At 47.3% G+C, this 21201-nt stretch overlaps 1 protein-coding gene across 2 annotated transcripts in view; it reads right to left on the minus strand.

Annotated features, from left to right (window-relative positions):
- LNPK (lunapark, ER junction formation factor) overlaps positions 1-21201 on the minus strand; it is a 478990-nt gene that overhangs the window by 334683 nt on the left and 123106 nt on the right. For both annotated transcript variants that reach the window (XM_069225395.1, XM_069225396.1), the window contains exon 4: positions 3723-3910. In XM_069225395.1, the coding sequence (XP_069081496.1) occupies positions 3723-3910 (188 nt within the window). The remainder of the gene's footprint in view (positions 1-3722; positions 3911-21201) is intronic.

Genomic DNA, 21201 nt, shown 5'->3' on the forward strand with positions numbered 1-21201 from the left:
GACTAAAAGTACCCCTTTGTGGTGTAGTGAATAAGGCCCCATGGCCTTCGCTGCCAGAGTCTTTTTTCAGTTTCTCTCTAGTGTGGTCAACCTGTTGCCCAAATTGAATATTCCTTGTCAAAAGGTCTATTAAGCACTGCCAGTTGTATTTCAGGCTTGAACCCAGAGCATTTTAACCAAGCATGTCTTCAAATAATAATGCTAGTATTAATGCCCTGTGTGTCTGTATCAGTAGCCTCAATGGCGCACCTAATTGCATTACTGGAAATAGTTTGGCCTACAGAAAATCTTCTGCCCCCTTTTACAGTGTTCTGGGAGATACAAGAGAAGGTCTTCCATCTCATCCCAGTGGACCCGATCATATTGTGCTAGAAGAGCTTGGGAATTGGCGATAAGCCGATGGCTGGCTGCTTGTGCCGCTGGCAGTTTACCTGCAACATCTAATTTCTTACTTTCCTCATCAGGAAGAGGTGCATCTCCTTTTGACTGACTGTTGGCACGCTTACGCAACGCAGTAAGCGCAATGGAGTTGGGGGAAATTGTGACCTATTGTATATAGGGTCTGTAGGACCTGCCTTGTATTTTTTGTCAACTCTGACTAATTACTCCAGATCTGACAGGCTCTTTAAAATGTCCATAGCATGTCTCAGCATGCCTGGTAGCATGGGAAGAAATTGACAATCATGGTGGGTGGAAGTTAGTGTCTCAAATAGAAAATCTTAATCAATTGGGTCAGAAGGCACTTGGACATTATGATAGGCAGCTGCCCGTGCTATGACCTGCTGATAAGATGTTGCGTCTTCAGGAGGTGAAGGCCATGCGGGATATAGATCAGGGTCATTTGGGAGTACAAGATCTATATAATAAGAATCCCAAGGGTCTATATCCTGTGAAAGGTCTTCCAGGCCATCTCCCTGAGGTGTTCGTGAACCGTGAGGAGAAAATTGTGGCTCCACAATAGGTGGAGGAGATTGTGGAGGAGAAGAGGAAGTACAGCAGAGTGTAGAGGTGAAGGCCTAGGTTGTACTGCAGCCTCGTCTTTGGAGAGCTTCTTTAGGTTGAGGAGCTGTGTCCCAAGAAGTTTCATAGAAAATAAGTTTCCTCTTAATTGGAACTGGCGGAGAAGCAATAATTAATCCTGTTCATTTTTGGATATGAAGCTGGTGCTGGCGAGCATCCATTGTTTAAAGAATAGGCTCCACTGTTAAGTCTGAGGAAAGATTTGAGTCTTTTGAAGGAGGCATTTTCGATTCAGAAACTGAGGCTTTTGTCGAATAGAAGCCGTCGACTCCGAAACAGAGGTAGATGTTTTTTTGTTCAGAGCCAAAACACTGGGGTCAAGGGTTTGACTCAATCCCAAGGCTGAATGAGCGGTCGAGCCAGAAGTTGATGCCGAAGACGTTTTAGTCTTGGCTATTTTCAGTGCAGAGTCCGAAGGTGGGGAATTCTAATGTAATTTTTGGATCAGACCATGGTCCAAAGGCAGTGGTGGACAGACAACCGTCTTATGTAACTTCTTTAAAGTCTTGACATGGGGGCTGAGGATAGTACTCTCAGGTTTTGCTGATGTAGGAGGCTGGCTTTCGATGTCCGATTGAATATCGATTCTGAATCTCCTATGGAAAAAGTCTTGTAGGGTCTTGGAGCGGAAAGAGACCGGCGTCGCAGGTTTCTTTCCTGTGGTCTGGGGACAAGCAGAGGTTACACACCTGCTGATGATCGGTGTGCTAGAATTTTGAATGAGATCCATTAGCCCTGCATTTCTCGACACCATGTGGCGTAATAGGCCGGAGACGGGTGCTGGCACCCCGAAGGGCGGTTAAGCATACTCAGGTATAGAAATCTGATTCAAATGTGTTAGATAGAGAATACGCGATCTAAATACAATACAGTTGTTGAAAGAAAGACGGAAGGAAGATTTCAGAATAGACCAAGCCAAGGAATACCGGAGACGAATACATATCTGAACCAGACAGCGGAGAGAAAACAATCTAACAAAGGACTCAAACCGCACACTATCACCGAGAGGAGGAGTCACTCGATCGCCAAACTCGAAAAGATTCTTTGAAGAAAAACAACTTAACACTCCAAGCCCAACACTAGATGGCGGACTTCTGCAAAGAATGTCTATCTACAGCCACACATGCCATTGAGCGCAACGTTCCTATCGTATGCAGAAGAAGTCCCCAACAGTTGATTTTGTTAGGTCTCCCATGCAAGGAACAGTGTTAAGGGATCCAGAGGATGAAGTAAATGTGCCCACTTGTTTTAACTTTCAGACGTCCATCCAGAAGTCCAGTTTGGTTTTTATCTGACCATACCCTCGGGCTTCTAATACCTTATGTCATGTAACCTACATATCAAAACCAGTAAACCACCACCTAATGGTAACCAAATTGAGTAAAGTCACATTTCTGGGCTACACTAACCTCAAGCCATTTAGAGATCTATTGCTGCATTCTTCAGATGAAACCCAAATGCACATCAGGAAAAGTATTTTACAACACGAACTACAAGATGCATAATGCCAAGCTTGAAAAGGAAAAGGAAAATGAATTGTGCATGCAAGTTATGAGCTGCTTTATTGGAGAGGGGAAGCATTCTGGTGTTTGCACGTTACTTGTGGCTACTAGTGAGAAGGGGATGTAAACCACGAGGAGAGGAGATGGGTGGACGGAGCCTTCGCCGAAAGATACAGGTACACCGGTATTTTGCTGTAAAAACTGAACTGCTTTTAAAATCAACCTTGCTGTATCATTATATTCTTTTGACAAGCTCTAAACTGAGTGGAATAGCCTTAGTCAGATTTTGGTTGTCATTGTAGAATATTTTCCACAACACTTATTAAGTACAAGACCTCCAATGTCAACTACGAAGAGAAACATGAATTGTACCAGCAGAAATGGAATGTGCACCTCATTCTGATGCAACTTGCTTTTCATATTTAATTCTTTTTTTTTTTTTTTTTTTTTAAATAAACTTAAGGGCCAAGTACGACAGGATTTTTGATCAGTCAAAAATAGCAATCCAATGGCAAAACGCATTCCAAAATAAATGTCTAATCACATTGGATGCTGAAAATAGTTATCTGACGAACAAGCATTCATCAACAGTGCGGAAGAGCTGGGAAGAGGCGAGAAGGCAGTGATCCGCAGCAAGTGATAGGAGGTCCGTGCAACAGTTATAAAATTGATAAATCATGAACACTCTAAACAAAAAAAACAAAAAAGTATGCAAGTACGCTGCAAGGTAATTAAAAGATGCAAACACCAAGTTGAAAATGTTAAACAGAACAAGCGTTAAGTAATTCTAGACTGCACTGAAACATTAACTTTTACACATTTCCTCTGATTTTACGTTTTATAGCATTATCTCGAGATACTCAACAATCCAATCATTTCACTTTACGGATTCTATTTTCAAGTAATTGTAGCCATTAGAAGATCACCCAAACTGAAATGATAATCAAGTAAAATCTCTACATTTCTCAAAGTATGTTTACACCATTAAGTATTTAAAATTGTAAATAAGTAAATACTTAATAAGCCACCAACTCTAAACTTCTGAAACCACAGGAGGGAGTATGGCATTTATGTAATTTCAAACCATGGACAAGTACAGTCCTGAAAATATTTCAAGTGCAGATCATTGCAGATTTAAGTTTATAAAGCAAAAAACACATAAATTCAATAAGTAATGTTTAGAAGCGTAAGATTACTTACATGATTGGAAAAACAAAAAATGGAAGTGCCATAATGAGTCTTTCTGTCCACTCTACAGGTAGGTACCAGCAATATACAATTAAACAGGTGGTGAGGTAAACAATTGAGGAATAAATAAGCAGCCTTCCAACCCATAACTTTCGTAACCTCTGGTTTTTCTCTCTGAACTCCTCCAATGACTGTATTTCCTAGAACAAAAAAAAGTTTGTAAAGTCAAATGTCTCAGAATTAATACTGTCCATATTAGTAAAAGTAAATCTTTAGATTAATGAGGCATTCATATAAAGGAGGTTGCAAAAACTATCACTGATAGTCATTCGATACTTTGGCATAGGTAGCTAGGTCATTGATGTGTTATAAGAAAACAGGCCTACTTAATGACAGCCATTTTGATTAATAGCACTTACATATTTGACCACCTAACGAATAAGGTATTTTCGTTAATGCATTAACTGGCAGAGATTGCATCTAGCTGCAGTTTCCCTATCTTACAATATTCCCCAGGCATCAGACCTGTTCTGGAAAACTTTGAGCTGTACCTCTGCTTGCCGAAAGGTGGTGCTGAACGGCTCCATGTCGTCTGCGCCAAACGTGGTGAGGATGGTGCCTAAATAGGAGGCATCCCACTGCACTGATCTCAGTTTCTATAGGACCATTTCTGCGTCTGTAGCACAGAGCCATGGCAAGGTGTTGTGATTAGTGTGCCAAAACTACAGGTAAACTGGACCTCTGTAGAGGAGAGATTGCTTCTTGACCAGAGCGTAGCAGATCTTAATGCAGTGTATAATCCATCTGGAGATGGTCTAGGTCTGTACTACTTTCCCTTTCTTTGTACCGTTGAACTCCACAAAGAGCCGATTGTCTACTTAAAGTTCTTTGGTGCAATCAAGATACAATAACTCTTCCTGGTGTAATAAGAGGTGGCCCTCCGTCAGCTGATCTGAGAACAGTTGCTGGGATGGGTAAGGCTGGCTGAGTAAGTGGAAGAGACCAACACCTCTCGAAAATTTAAAGAATCCACTTGTCTGAAGTTATGGTGTGCCACTGGGCCTGGTGCTAGATCCTGCTACCAACATGGTGCCCATGTTCACATAAGGGCATACTAAAGATACTTGGAGGATGCAGTTGCTTTTGAGGGGTGTGTGGGCTGGGTGGAGGAAGTGGGCAGATCTATGGCTTTGCATCCCACATGACTTGTGTAAGCCTCATCTGCAGATACGATATAGCAGTGAAGCCAGGTGGCTGGTTTGGAAAGGGCAGAGCTGGTAGCCCCTCCCGTAGTCCTAGCAGGAGCACAAATGTGTGGCTGGTGTGGGGCCCTGGTGAGCCCAAACAACTGGATGGTGACCCTAGTCTCCTTGAAATGCTCAAGCACTAAATCTGCCTTGTCGCCAAACAGGCGAGTGCATTCAAATGGCATACTCAAAGGAAACCTGGACATCCTCAGAGAAGGCAACTCATCTAAGCCAGGTGTGGCGTTGAAACGCCGCTCATGAAGCAATGGCTCTGCTCAGTGAGTCTGTCATGTCCACCATGGTAAACTCGGCTGCTCCCCTGTTGTCGGCCATGGCCTCCTCAGAGACCATGGGCAGCACTTGTACAACTGAGTCCCACACTGTGTGGCTATATCAGACGGATAGGCAGGTGGAGTTCAGTGACCGCAGTGAAAGGATGGGGGAAGAATAAATCTTCTTCCTGAAGGTATCCAACCTCTTGGGTTTCCTACCCGGTGGAATGGTAGGGAACAGGTTAAGATTAACCTTACAGTTCGAGGCCTGCACCACCAGACTCTCAGAGTGGGATGCCAGGTGAGGAAACCTGGGTCCCCCACAAGCAGGGCGGTGATGGCGTTCAATTGCCCTAGGCAGAGTAGTGACCATTCAAAGCATGTGCCCAGGCCCCAGACAGGGCATCAGAGAGGGCTTAGTAAAAGGTCAGGAGGAGTTGTGTGGGACACACCATGCTGAGGTACCTCTATCAACATAATGGTCTTGACATCCACAAGGAAAGATTGACGTCTGGGATCTCTGCCACACCTCTGCACCACAATAGCAAAGTAGTCCCCTTCCTCTTTAGCCCCACTAGGAGGATAGACTAGGCCAGAGTATTGTTGTGTGTCCAGACCACCAGCATCAGCTAGATTCTCATACCAGCTGTCTTCAGCCAAAGGTTCTTCGGGGGGGGGGGGGGGGGGGGGGGCAGGGTAGCTATAAGGATCCTCAGATCCATCCCAGTCATACTCCACACAGGGCCAGTCTGGCAAAGGCACAGACCTGGGAAGTCTTGGTCTGGCTGGCGCTGACATCAGATACTAGTCTGGCTGGTGGAATCTGAAATGACTATGGGTTCAGAGCTGCTGGCGCCAGGAATGGTACCACACAGAGTTATCGTGACATGCTCAATAGGGTTTAAAACTCACAAGTTTCCTAAGGGACATCCCCAAGGCACACTGGAGGCAAAAGTTTCAAAAAGGTCAAAACAAATATTGAAAATGTGATGGAAAAAAAAAAAAAAAAAAAAAATACATAAGTAGCTCTTCCAGATCCCCCCAAAAAAAGAAGGACAGAAGTTCAAAGCGTTGGGGTGGTGCTTATATAGGTTTGAAGCATGTCATACCCAGCACAGATGCCACCACAGGCATGGAGCTATTCAAGATTTTCCAGACCCTAAGGCCCATGACTGTTTCTATACTCAAATCTATCTCCTAACATTTACTATTTCTTTTCTAGTGAAGACATATTTGACTATATCATAGACACCAATACTGAACTGCCCTTGAACATAAACTGAATCCCTGGATTACCCATTTACTAGAGAACTCTGAATTTAATTCAACACAATTCGCTACATTCAGATAAATTCCAAATCTCTTACTAATGGTAAATAGGCTAATCTAATATCAACAAAATATACAAAAACCTTGAGTTTATTGAGGCTTGCTTAATTTAAAGCAGTTTGCCTTGCAGCAGGGCATAGAGTTCTAATGCCTGCTGGTAAGCGGAGCTTCAAGTTGCATGCACTCAAAGTCCCATCAAGTACAAAAACTGATAAGCAAGCTATTCTGCCTCTTTAAATTGCTCAGGCTGCAAAGAAAGTGCAATATGCATACTATGATCTTGTTTGTCTTTTGTAACCCACTAAGGCAATTAAGAGTCTGGTTCCTTCATTCTGAACCTTGCCTGGGCCAGCCAAAAGAGTTAGGGTAGGCTTTAATATTCTGGAAACTAGGCCTCAGATGCACAGGGTTGTGGAATTTAATAAAATATCTACTTGTCCATGGGACAGGTTGCTTCTTTAATCTACTTGTCCTGTTAATAAAAAATATATATAATAACTACATGCCCCTTTGGTGCCATGTAGTTTGGCGACAAATTATGGCTGCAATCACATTAAGTAAGAGCTCTGAAAACAGTCTCTGATTATGCCAGGGCTACTACTATAGTAGGGTTTAAATACAGGCAATTTCAATCCCTACTATAGGAATATCCTTATTTTGCCAACTTTTCGCAGATGTACATATTGGGGCTGGAGGAAGCAGCAAGCAATAGCTCCAGGGCTGGAATGCCTTTAATCAGCAAACCTACTAACGTGCATGTTTAAGGATTTTCACCAGCTCTTCTCTAATATTTTCCCATTCTGAGAGGTTGGAAATGTACTTCTGACAATGGCAGAAGTAGAAGTTGTTCCAGGGTTGGGGGGGAAAAAGTGGTTAGAGGGAATGTGAACTTGTATACGCTCAATAGATTCACATTAGCAAATCTACACGTGCATATTTGTTAGAGCTAAAATACAGTTCATAATAAATATTTACTAGGAGTACCAGTTCATGGTCTACTTCTGTAAATTCCTGTGAATTCATGAAAGTCTCTAATTCAAAGCCATACCATGGGTGCACTTTTGTGACTTTCTTGAAGAACTGGGTCACTAATTAGGTCTGGTGTTAACCAAGACATTTTATTTTTATTAAGCTTTTATTTCTCTCTATCCATCTATCTATGGGTAGGATTTACTGTGAGTGATCACATTCTGCTCTTCCACAAGGAGCATATTGGCACAAAGTAGTTTTGTTCAGTGCTAGGAACTACTGTGGCAATCAGTGGCGTAACGAAAGTGGAGGTGCCCCCCCCGCAAGAACATGGAGAGGCCCCCTCTCCACACTTACTCGCGGCAGGTGCTGTGCTGAGGGGGCTCCCTGGAGGGGTCTCCCATGCACAGCAGGGGGAGTGAGACATTTGTTATGCCACTAGTGGCAAGGTGTGCTTTTTGAGACCAAGTAAAATTTTTTGCTTTTTCTACCCAGTGTTTGTTACAATGGGGAGGGCCTGCAGCTCCAACAGTAGTGTTACAAAAGCCATGTCAAAACAAAACACGCATTGGCAAAACCAAACAACTCATAACAAACGTCAGATCGGTTGGCTTTGCCAGTGCTTATTTATTTTCATGCTTCTCATAATCTTGTTGGAAATGGTTACACTGATTTTCCATTAGGAACATTTTTGGGAAATACTAGCATGCATCAAAACATTTTACTAAATGAGGCTTCAAAGAAATAGCACCTAAAATTTCATAGTAGAGAAATGTTTTTTTCCTACTCGCATTTTTTCCTAACATTTTATTTTGAAAGCAAAGAATCATCACTCTTGATTACAAGCGTCTGCAAACATTTGCATCTAATCAGAGAGCATTCTGGGAGCATTATACTTAGTCTCATATTGGTAAACATTTCAAACAAGTGTGTACACTTATTTTAGTGGAACTACTTCAGTAGTGCAGTGTGACCTTAAAAAGTTTATTTACAGTGCTCACCCTAATAATAAAGGCTTTTCATTAATGAACCACAAAAACAAGTTTGAACAGCATTAACATATGAACACACAATATCTCAACTGCAGGGAGTTCCCTTCTCAGTAAACAGACAGCCAAAGGGTTTCTGCTGCAGGGGGCTAAGTCTACTTGTTCCAAGGACAAAATAAACATGCAAACTTGTGGTCCTTGATCCCAATAAATATGTCCAGAGCATCCGGCTATAGGAATTCCACATCCCTGGATACACATTCAGCTTGTGTCTGACAAGGCCCTGCATGCAGAAGACACCACTACGCAAGTCCTCAGCTGTGCACAGCAGAAACAGGCACAATGCCTGGCTCCTTGAAGCAATCCTGCATCGTGTGCAGCCTCTCCTATGCACACCTTTCATCATGCACAGTGGCGGTTGGGGAGTGTTTAGCATCCAAAGAGGCCCTGTTTTGGATTGGTGGATCCTCTATGATCTGCAAATTCACATGGCTGGTCGTGGGTGGATTTGCGAATCCGACAATGGAAAAAAAGTGGTAGGAGTATTCCTTACCCCAAAAAGGAAAAGTAGGACCAAAACTGGTACAATCCCTGTGGTGTAGAAAATGCAGTCTTCTCCTCAGCATTAACACTATGTGCCAATAATGCTGGTCAGATCAACTCAAAAAGGGAGCTGTACCCAGCCAGTCCAATAGCTAATCAGCTTTGGGAATCAGGTGTGCATCTGCTTCGGTCACATCATTAAAGGTACAGAATCCACAGAAAAGTGCAAGCCTGTGGTTCTTGTTTGGGCACAAACTTTACTGGACTTCCCCCAGCACTACAGGAATGCTCAACCACTTCCAAGATCAACATCTTAGAAAACTTTGTCTTGATGCACTCCTGGACTGCGACATCCTATAAACCTTGCTCTTCTCTTGCAAGCTATCCCCTAAATATAGGTTGTGCCACAGCCAGGTGTAAACAATGAAGTTATAGAAAAGGGATGGGAAAATTATCTCAATATTTGTCTTTGCATTCTAACTCAGGAGTAACCTCTAGGGCAAGTTATACCCCTTCCACAGATCCATCTTTCTCATCTCTGTGCATCAGCTTAGGGAGGTACTCACTCCATTCATCAACCTCCTGTCACTGCCATAATGCTCACAAAGTAGTTCACTCTAGATATCTCCTGCTCTACCTTGTATGGCCCTAAACCATATATCTTAATTATCTCTTGGGGAAATGGGGTTCAACACAAACTCCAGATCCACTGGTACAGTCTGCTTATTCTCATCATATTGCTTCATCAGCTCTTGGCTTCCCTGAAGCTTTTCCTTCTACGGACCCATAAATTACTTCATTATTTCCTGAAGCCAAACAGTCTGCTACATTCTGTTGGGGTGACTCTGAAGAATGAGTTATTTACATTCAGTAATGCTTTTTCGGGTGCATACTCGAACCGCAGGTGCCGCAGACCTTGTGAATAATTCCAGGCACCAGACTGGATCACAAGATTTCTCAGCATTGCTCCTGCATGCCAATAGATGGCACTGTGTGGCTCTACATCAACTCTGCCCTGTCGTGGAAGTGACGCTAAAGACATATCCAAGTGCTTTCTTGACTGTCTGTGCCCTCCGACACGGAGCTTGAAAATTTGTCAGATAGGACTAATCTTTAAACTGGGACCTTTCATAGGTAGAGCAGAGTCCATTTCACAGAATAGGAAAGATGGAGGTTGGTGAGTAATCAATGGTTCTACAAAGTATACATCTAACTTGTTCTTTTGATGGATACCTCTAATCGCAGATTCCGCACTTTATGAATAGATACCAAAGCAGAACTTCCTAAGGTGGTGGGACTGTTGAATGGTGCAAACAAAAAAGTCCTGCAGAATCGAACTGGTAATGTGCTTGCTATCAAGGCTGCAGGGCTTCCTGAACGAGGGGACTGAAGCACACGTCACAGTCTGACAGAGGTCTCGAACAGGCACTATGTGCCAAAACTGTGGTGGCAGCCTTGGCGTGGTCTAAAAAGTCATCATACCTTCAAGAGGCTGCTTTTTGGACAATGTATAGCAGATTGTTATACAGAACTATCCAACTCAATATGGTCCTTTTCTGCACCACCTTGCCCTTTTCTTAACCTAGAAAACTCCAAAAGGAGCTAATCGTCCAACAGAAGGTCCTTTTAAAAGCTCAAAGTCCTTTTGGGGTGAAAACTTGAAGACTCTCCTTTGATTTAGAAGGGTGAGGTGGAGCAAAGAATGTCACAAGGGTGGTGGTGCTCTGACATAAAAAGTCATCATAAGCTTTGGCAGGAATGCCACCCTAGTCTGCAACTCCAGTTTGTCAGACTAAAAAGGTGGTGTACGATGGATAACCGGACCGACCTTGTACCTCACTCGTTCGATGAGCGCAAGTTACTGCTTCCAGAAAGACTGTTTTGAGAGTCATTAGCCATCAAGTACTGCTGGATATCAGCTCAAATGGGAGCACATATTAGCTAGGAAAGAAGCAATTAAGGTCCTACTGTGACATCACAAAAGGCTTGGGTAGAAACATGGACCACACATTTAAGAAAGAAAGAAAAAAAAAAAACAACAGGTGACTGAAATAAGGTTATTTGGCCTGGTAAATGCAAGGAGCCAAGGGGACAGGCAGATAACCTTTAACAATGCCCATGGCAGGTCCTTGCTGGGCTAAAGGCAGCACAAAAAGCAAAGCATCAAACAACTTTGCCTATAGTGGATCTGTATGGCAGGATGTAACTCAGGGCATAAACTTCTCCCAGTGTAAACATTTTTCATTGATGGATGCCTTGCTGCAAGAATGACATCCATTACTTTAGGAGGAAGATCATAATCAGTCAACCATCCCGGCACAATCTCCACACATGGAGGTTCAGATTGAGCAGGCCAAGGCGCACAGCACTGCCCTGCTGCTGCAAAACGTTATCCTTCCAAAACAGCCTGATTAGAGAATAAATGCTCATGTCCGGAAGTTCCAGGTACCACAAAATTGTCCTCTCCTTCCCAGAATTCTGAATAACATTGGCAAAGACCTGACTCAAGTCATCTTGGTCTCTAGTGGTTTAACCAGGAGAGTGTGGTACCTGGAACTTCAATTTTTTTTGATTGATTGATTGACTTGATTGTACTCCCTCAAACCTTGTTGGACCTGGCCCTTTTTGCAGGGTTATCACCAAACCTTCTGCCTTCTTCCTCCTATTTTCTATAACCAGTTTTTGTTGGCTTTAGGTTCTTGAACTGACTGACCGCAAGGGGACGGAAGGAAGGCCTTAAGAGCCAGACGGATTTCCCGTAATTCTAGCAGAATTATGTGAAACATCTGTTGCGCTGGAGACAAACGGCTCTTGATCTCCAAGTCCCCCAGATGAGCTCCCCACCCTAGAGTGGAAGCATCCGTTATGACCGTGGCCACTGGAGGTGGAAGGCAAAGCAGCCTTGCTTGGGAAAGGTCGCCGTCCACAGCCCACCATCGTAGATCCGCTGCAGCATCTCTGGAGATAGTTATCGACTCCTCCAGATCCCGTGTTGAAACCACTGCTTGTGGAGGCACCACTGGGGAGTCCTCATGTGCCAACATGCAAGAGTGACCAACAGAATGCAAGAAGCAAACAGACAGAGCAGACGTAAGACCTTGAGGACCTGAACAGCTGCTCCCTTTTGAAACACTGGAATCAATGCCTGAATGTCCTGAATCCTTGAGGCGGAGCTTAGGCCCGATTCAAAGTTGTATCCAGTACTGCCCATATGAATAGGGGGCGCTGAGAGGTCTCCAAGTGAGACTTGGGCATGTTTACTGTAATGCCCAGGTTGAACAACAACTGTGTTGTCATTTGCAAGTGATGCAGCACAAGCTCTGGGTGCCTGGCTTTGATCAGACAATTGTCCAGTTAAGGGAATACAAATACTACCTTCCGAGGTCCGCTGCAACCACCGCCATCACCTTCATGAAGGCTTGAGGTGCAGAAGTAAGACCAAAAGGAAGGACCGCAAACTGGAAGTGTTGCAACCCTACCACAAACTGGAGATACTTCCTGTGCGACTTAAGAATGGGGATATGAAAATCAGTATCCTGCAAGTCGACAGACACCATCCAATCTTCCTTGTTCAATTTCTCCTGTTTGAGGAACCAATTCAAAATCCTAAGGTCCAGGATAGGTCTCAATCTACCATTCTTCTTGGGAATCAGGAAATACCTTGAATAGCATCCCCGACCCTTTTTCTGCTCTGGAACCAACTCCACTGCACCCTTTAACAAAAGGACTTGCACCTCCTGCTGAAGCAACAGATGATCTTCCATGCAAAACGAATGACGGGGCAGGATGGGAGGGGAGGGGGGAAACTCCTGAAAAGGAAGGGAGTAACCTTTCCCCACAATATTCACACCCAAGAGTCCGATGTGATTAACTCCCACTCGTGGAGAAAATGAAATAGCCTTCCCCCTATGGGAGAAGGATGCAATCAGGGAAAAAACTAGGGCTGCTTTCCCAGATTGGTTCCCCCAGAGGAAGATGATGACGGGAAGCTGCTGAGTGGCTCCTCGCGCTCTAACCCTCCCCCGCCTTCTATAAGACCTATAGAGGGGGTTGGCAGGCTGCTGCATGCTGGACTGTGGCCTACTATGAAAAGAGGACCCACGGCCAAAACCCCTGAACCTCAAAAAAGATCTAAAGGGTGTGTACGCTGAAGCCTGGACTCCCAAGGACTTTGCAGTAGCCCAGCTGTCTTTAAAACGCTCCAATGCTGAGTCGGCCTTGGATCCAAACAACCTCGCCATCAAACAGAATGTCCAACAAAGTTGTCTGAACATCCGTGGAAAAGCCAGAAAACCTAAGCCACGCATGCCTCCTGGTTGCCACCGAAGTGCCCATTGCCCTGGCAACTGAAACTGCTGTATCCAAACCAGACTGAATAACCTGCTTGGCCGACGGTGCTGGAGAAGCCTGTGGACTCTGAGGCTGAGGAGTGACCATTGGACTGCCCTCACATGCTGTACAGCGCCATCTCTAAGGGGATCAAAACTAAGCCCTGGAAGAACGGAGTCAAGAATTGTGTCGGTGACGCTTCTTATGCGACCACGAGGACTTATGTGAAGAGTGCCTTGCCTTAGATCTTCGATGACCCTTATGCTTCTTCTTAGCTTTTGCAAAGGAGAGCTTAGCCTCTCTCTCCCATTCAAGGCCTTCAGGTTCATCCACTGGTAGGATATGCACCCCTCCACGTCGTGGTCCGAGCTTAGGCACCACAAGCAGTCCCCATGAGGATCTGTATCTAACATGCGACCCCTGCACTCTGACAAGGCTTAAAGCCCGATGTTTTCAGTGGAGACATTGTAACTCAACAACTCCTTCGAAACAGTAACTGTTAGAGAGCCAGGAAAAGACCAGTAGCGTCGAAGGCGTGGAAAAAAGGGAACGGGCGTCAGCACACAGACGAGGACTTCTTATTGCCACGAGTACTTCAGACAGAGTCGCGTGCAGAGCTGTGCAATTGTGACGTCCTTGTCAGCGTGGAGGGCTAGGAAGAACATTTACGTTAAATGCTGGCGCATTGGGAGAATTCTTAAGGTGAGGAATCCACAGGTAGTTGTATCCATCAGAAACTGTGTTACTATCTGTACAAACACTTTACACATTGCTTCGGAGATCAGCCAGACTGCTCGTGCCAAGCTATCAGGGGAGTGAGCAGGGTTTTCTTAACTGTGTGCTCCCTTACCCTGACTAGAGTGAGGGTCCAGACTTGGAAAGTGTGCAAACCACTGTCAACTAGAGACCTCATTTCTAACACACCTCTTGAGATAAAGTCCACCCTAGTAGTACTACCTTACTAGGGTGGGATGACGTAGCTGATGATTAAGCATGCCACATTATGTGGTTGAGACCTCCTCATCCAATATCTTAAATGCTCCAAGTTAGAGCTATCAACCTAGGGTAAGTAGACACCAACGTATGTGAGAAGAGTACAAGATATCTTCTCACCCCAGTAGGTCACTTTGTGCTCCCCTTAAGCCTTCAATATCACAGAAAACTGAAAATGCTCCTGGCCCACCCTGAACTGCACGTAACAGATGTGGAAATAGGCATCCTGTAGATCCAGTGCTACCATCCAGTCTTCTGAATCCAAGGCAGATAGAACTTGGGCCAATCTGAGCATCTTGAATTCGTATCGACTCAGGAAGGAACTGAAAGGGTAAGATCTAAAATGGGAAAATATCCCAGTTCTTCTGCACCAGGAAATAAACAGGAGTAATGCAGTCAATCAATCAATCAATCACATTTATAAAGCGCGCTACTCACCCATAAGGGTCTCAAGGCGCTGGGGGGGGAGGGGGTCAGTGCTCGAAGAGCCAGGTCTTGAGCTGCCTTCTGAAGGGGAGGTGTTCGGGTATGGCGCGAAGGTGACTGGGCAGGGAGTTCCAGGTCTTCGCTGCCAGAAAAGAGAAGGATTTTCCTCCGGCTGTGGTTTTGCGGATGCGGGGGAACGGCTGCCAAGGCCTGACCGGTGGAGCGCAGAGTGCGCGGAGGGGTGTAGAAGGAGACGCGGGAGTTGATGAGTTTGGGTCCGAGGTTGTAGAGGGCTTTGTGTGCGTGGGTGAGGAGTCTGAAGGTGATCCTCTTGTTGACCGGGAGCCAGTGGAGTTTTCTCAGGTGTCCGGAGATGTGGTGGTGGCGAGGTATGTCCAGGATGAGTCGTGCTGCGGCGTTCTGGATCCGTTGAAGTTTCCTCTGCAGCTTGGTGGTGATGCCGGCGTACAGAGTGTTCCCGTAGTCCAGGCGGCTGGTGACGAGGGCGTGGGTGACGGTCTTCCTGGTGTCGATGGGGATCCAGCGGAAGATCTTGCGGAGCATGCGGAGGGTGTTGAAGCACGCTGAGGTCACCGAGTTGACCTGTCTGGTCATCGAGAGGGAGGAGTCCAGGATGAAGCCGAGGTTGCGTGCGTGGTCGGTTGGGGAGTGCTGCCTAGGGCGGGGGGCCACCAGGAGTCGTCCCATGCGGAGGGGGTAGGGCCGAGGATGAGGACCTCCGTTTTATCTGTGTTCAGTTTCAGTCGGCTGTCTGTCATCCAGGTCGCTACTTCCTTCATGCCGTCGTGCAGTCTGGTCCTTGCTGATGTGGGGTTGTTGGTGAGGGATAAGATGAGCTGGGTGTCGTCGGCGTAGGATATGATGTCGAGTCCGTGTTTGCGTGCGATGTTTGCCAGGGGGGTCATGTAGACGTTGAATAGGGTGGGGCTGAGGGAGGATCCTTGGGGTACGCCGCAGATGATCTCCGTGGCTGCGGATCTGAAGGGGGGGAGGCGGACTCTCTGGGTCCTTCCGGAGAGGAAGGAGATGACCCAATCCAGGGCCTTGCCTCTGATGCCGGCGCTGCAGAGGCGGTCTATCAGGGTGCGGTGGCAGACCGTGTCGAAGGCTGCAGAGAGATCCAGGAGAATGAGGGCCACGGTTTCACCCTTGTCGGTCAGGGCTCGGATGTCGTCCGTGGCTGCGATGAGGGCGGTTTCGGTGCTGTGGTTGGCCCTGAATCCGAACTGAGTGGAGTCGAGGGAGTCGGAGGTTTCCAGGGCGGCGGTGAGTTGAGCGTTGACGATTTTCTCAATCACTTTGGCGGGGAACGGTAGGAGGGAGATAGGCCGGAAGTTTTTGAGTTCGGTGGGGTCTGCTGTAGGTTTCTTTAAGAGGGCGTTGAGTTCTGCGTGTTTCCAGCTTTCAGGGAAGGTAGCAGTGGTGAGGGAGGCGTTGATGACGTCTCGGAGGTGGGGTGCGATGATGTTGTCGGCCTTGTTGTAAATGTGGTGAGGACAGGGGTCGGAGGGTGATCCCGAGTGGATCGAGTTCATGACGCGGGTGGTTTCCTCGGTGGTGGTAGGGTTCCAGGCGAGGATGGTGGAGATGTCGTTTGCGGCTTCCGGGGGCGGGTTCATGTTGGTGGTCGTGAAGCTGTTGTAGATGTCGGCAATCTTACGGTGGAAGAAGGTCGCAAGGGAGTCGCAGAGGTCCTGTGAGGGAGGGATGGGGTTGGTTTCTGCGTCCGGGTTGGAGAGCTCTTTGACGATGCCAAATAGTTCCTTGCTGTTGTGGGCGTTGTTGTCAAGTCTGTTCTGGTAGGCTGTTTTTCGTGCGGTGCGGAGGCGTTGGTGGTGTTGGCGGGTGGTGTCCTTGAGAGCTGTCAGGTTTTCCTCTGTTGGGTTGAGGCGCCATGTCTTCTCGCGGAGGCGGCATTCTTTCTTGGAGTTTTTGAGTTCGGTGGTGAACCAGGAGTTTTTCTTGTGGTTGTTGGTGTTGGTTTGGGTCTTCAGAGGGGCCAGGAAGTTGGCGCAGTCGGAGATCCAGTTGGTGAGGTTGTTGGCGGCCTCGTTGGGGTTGCTGGTGCTGGTGGGTTGGTTCAGGGAGAGCGTTGCTGCGAGTTGTTCTGTGGTGATTCGGTTCCAGTATCTTTTTGGTGGTTGCCGGGTGTGGTGATGCACGGTGGTTTTCTTGAAGCTGAAGTGGACGCAGCTGTGGTCCGACCATGTGAGTTCGGTGGTGTGGCTGAAGGTGATGTGTTTGCTTGAGGAGAAGATGGGGTCGAGCGTGTGTCCGGCGTAGTGGGTGGGGGTGTTGACCAGTTGTTTCAGTCCCAGGTTGGCGAGGTTGTCTAGAACGGCGGTGGTGTTGTTGTCGGTGTGGTTCTCCAGGTGAAAGTTGAGGTCTCCTAGGAGGATGTAGTCGGTGGATGAGAGTGCGTGGGGGTTGACGAAGTCTGCGATGTCTTCGCTGAACTTGGTGCGGGGTCCTGGTGGTCTGTACATGAGGGTGCCTCTTAGGGTTGTCTTGGGGTCGATGTGGATCGCGAAGTGGAGGTGTTCGGCGTCGGCAAGTGAGTTGTCGGTGTGGGTCGAGATGCTGATGGAGCTTTTGTGTGCGATGGCGATGCCTCCTCCGGTGCGGTTGAAGCGGTCTCTCCGGATGATTTTGTAGCCGTCGGGGATGGCTATGGCGATGTCGGGTGCCGAGGAGGGGTTCATCCAGGTCTCGGTGAGGAAGGCGATGTCTGGGTTCGTTGAGTTGATGAGGTTCCACAGTTCGATGGCGTGCCTGTGGACGGAGCGGGTGTTGACCAGGATGCATTCGAGGTTGCTTCCGGGGGCGTCGTTCTTGGTGGTGGCGGTGTGGGTCCGTAGGCAGGTGAAGCGGCAGTTGCTGCAGGTGAAGGGTCCGTGGGTACGTTTGGGGGTGGCGCGGTAGCAGCCCGGCGCGCGGCCGGGGTTGAGGTTGGCGAGGGTGGCGGAGTCATAGGTCAAGCGGGGGGCGCGGGGGCCAGGGGTTCGGGCACTAGGCGCGGTCCAGGCGCGGACGGGCGCAGACGGGCTTGCCTTAGGCGCGCCTTCGGCGCGCCCGCTGCGCGCCCTCGCAGCGGCCGCCATTTAAGGGGTAGGTGGGGAGGCGGGGTCAGCTGGGAGGCGGGAGGTGGGCGGGCAGGGGAGCTGGAAGCGGCAAAAAAGAGCGGCAAAAAAGAGCGGCAAAAAATGGCGGGAAAAGCGCGGTAGGAGCGGCGGGAAAAGCGGCAAGACGGCGAAAAGGGAACAAGAGCCTACTAAAATCTACTAAAAAGGAGGGGCTGAGAGGGGAGGACGGCGCACGGCACTCGGGGGCACACGCACGGGACACAAGGAGAGAAAAGGGGAATTTCAGTCACTCGGGGGCACACGCATGGGATACAAGGAGAGAAAAGGGATTTCAGTCAGCACCAGCACAAGCTCAAGCACTCGGGGTACACGGGCAAGAAGGGGGGAGCACACTCACAGGAGAGGAAGGCAGTCAGGGACTGGAGGCGCTGCGTGAGCAGGGGAGCGACCTACCCGAGGGTCAGTGGTCGCTACCTCTGACTCGCAGCGGCCGCCATTTAAGGGTAGGTGGGGAGGCGGGGTCAGCTGGGAGGGCAGGGGAGCTGGAAGCGGCAAAAAAGAGCGGCAAAAAAGAGCGGGAAAAAAGAGCGGTAGGAGCGAAGGGAAAAGCGGCAAGACGGCGAAAAGGGAACAAGAGCCTACTAAAATCTACTAAAAAGGAGGGGCTGAGAGGGGAGGACGGCGCACGGCACTCGGGGGCACACGCACGGGATACAAGGAGAGAAAAGGGGAATTTCAGTCACTCGGGGGCACACGCATGGGATACAAGGAGAGAAAAGGGATTTCAGTCAGCACCAGCACAAGCTCAAGCACTCGGGGTACACGGGCAAGAAGGGGGGAGCACACTCACAGGAGAGGAAGCGCTGCGTGAGCAGGGGAGCGACCTACCCGAGGGTCAGTCCCTATTTCTGATGTACTCAAGGCTCCTCGGTCTGAAACAGCCTCGACCTCCTGCTGCAAAATGGACAAATGGCCCTCAGACTGCTGTTTCAAAGTGAATAGAATATGTGGCGGACTGGAAAGGAATGGTACGGCAACTTTTCTGGACTACCTGAAGCACACATCTTTTGGATGTAGTGCCCCACCACTCACGGAGGTAATGCCTTATACAGCTTTCAAATGGATCGCCATGTGCCACTGATTGCAAGCTAAATCATTTTGGTGGTGTTACCATGAGGGGCAATGGTACTGAGTAGTGGGCAGCCCCTGAGGGCCTTGATGTTGTTGGCTGGATCCCAGACAGTGGCATTGAAAGGACTGGGTGAGGGGGGAAATTTGTCTAGCGGGTTGTGGTGGAAATAAGCCTTGGTGTGGTCTTTAAATACACCCCTTCTGAAGCCTTGACAAATACATAAATGGCAGGGACAGATCCATGCAGGAGCAGAAAGGCCAAGGGACAGCACTGTGGCACGGCTTGTTTTTATCACTTCTGCGTCAAGTCTGCCTTATCTCCAAAGACAAACGTTAAATGGAGAAGCTGTGGATCTTATCCACATGTGCTGCTGAATCACTGCACTAGCATTAACTGCCCTTCCCAAGCAGTCAGTGGTGTCTGCCAGAGCAGATGACATACTTTGCTGCTCCAGTCTGGAATGGTCAGAGTCAAACTGGGCCAAAACTCTTCTGCAAAGGCCAGCAAACTTTCCCCCACAGAGTCCCATAATGCATGGGAGCAGCGTCTCAGTAAGCAGCTGATGTAGACGATCTAGGGGCAAGGCTAGCAGAGGAGAACATCCTCTTTCCAAAAGCATCCATTCTCGGACTACCTACCTGACCAGGACAAAACAGAAGGAAATGGGATTGACTTTGCTGGTGGAGGCCTGTACCACTAGGCTTTCCGTAGCAGAGTGCTGCATACAGAGATAGAGCACAAAAAGAGCAAAAAACCACAAAAGGAGAGCGAGAAATCACAAAAAAAGAGGATTCAGTAGTTGTGACCAGAAGGGCCAGGCTGTCAAATGATAACTTGATGAGCAGGCCTCCCCCACATAGTGTCATGCTTCATCATAGGTGACCTCACACCACCCCTATAAGAGGACCTGTCAATGTGGACTCAATCTCTGTTCAAAGGAGATTTTAATAAGAGCTACAGGATCCAACAGGGATCCGGATTAATAAAAATTACCTTGAGATAGAGCTAAATGTTCTCCAGTATTGAATCTTTCATAGATTCACATGCTTGAATCATTCCCAGTCGAAGTGGGAGTCCCCAAGGTAAACTAGAAAGCAGTACAGTACAATCTGCATAGAGGTCATGATTAGAGACATTCACTTTTATAGCTTATTAGTCTCATTTTAAAAGACCCAAAGGCAACAGCTCACTTCATAACCCTCACCACAGAGGCTCCAGTCCTTCAGATTTTCTATTGCACATCATGTGATGAGTCTCTCAGCTCTGCTCAGTTTGTCCTTCAAATCGACAAATTTCAATCAGATTCCTCTCAAATCAGATGCATATTTTTCAACCGGTATCAGCCTAGGGTTGCCTGACTGTCAGTACATCCCATAACATGTTTATTCAAACCATACAGCACCTGTAGACAAAGAGATTGCACTAAGAGGACCCCCAGAAAGAGTGCATTTATTGTCTCTATCCCAAATACACTGTCAAGGACTCTAAGAGCTGTTGTATTTTCTCCAGAAAACCCTAAAGGATATGGAGGGAATACTACTTTTGTAGATAGAGACTTAAAAGATCACCTAGTCTCTGAAGAAGTGTGTGATCACTCCTCAAAAACTGAAAAAGCCTGTAAGAGGGATAGATCCCATGAAAGCGAGCCTTCAGAAGAGGTCAGAAAGGCCCTAAAAAATCAACAAAAAAAACACACCACACACACAATACCTCACCAAACATCTCAACATGTTATGACAAACAAATCATTCTTCTAAGGTTCCTTCAGAACCAACACCATCTATTAAAGACATTTCTCTCAAATAATCAAAATCTCTGCCACTGATAACAGAAGCTGTTTCTGCGACACAATGTAATATTTCCTCACGGTCGACAACAACAGTGTCTTTGCCTCCACCATGACAGACAGTTATTGCAGCAACATATCGATGACCATATTATCTTGCGAGCTACTGTTGATGGCACAGTCAAAGAAGGCTCCTGTCTCTCCGATGCCGAAGTTGAAACAGCCATCAAAACACTTGTCGTCAACCTCATAGTTGACAAAGCCACTGCTGTGATTCATCTTGTAGATTAACAGACTACGGCAGCACCATCACTGAAGACAGCCCTGTCGATAAGAACACAGTTGACGACAAACAAAACCCTCGTCAATGAC

This window comes from Pleurodeles waltl, chromosome 3_1, assembly GCF_031143425.1.
Source record: "Pleurodeles waltl isolate 20211129_DDA chromosome 3_1, aPleWal1.hap1.20221129, whole genome shotgun sequence".
NCBI lineage: Eukaryota > Metazoa > Chordata > Amphibia > Caudata > Salamandridae > Pleurodeles > Pleurodeles waltl.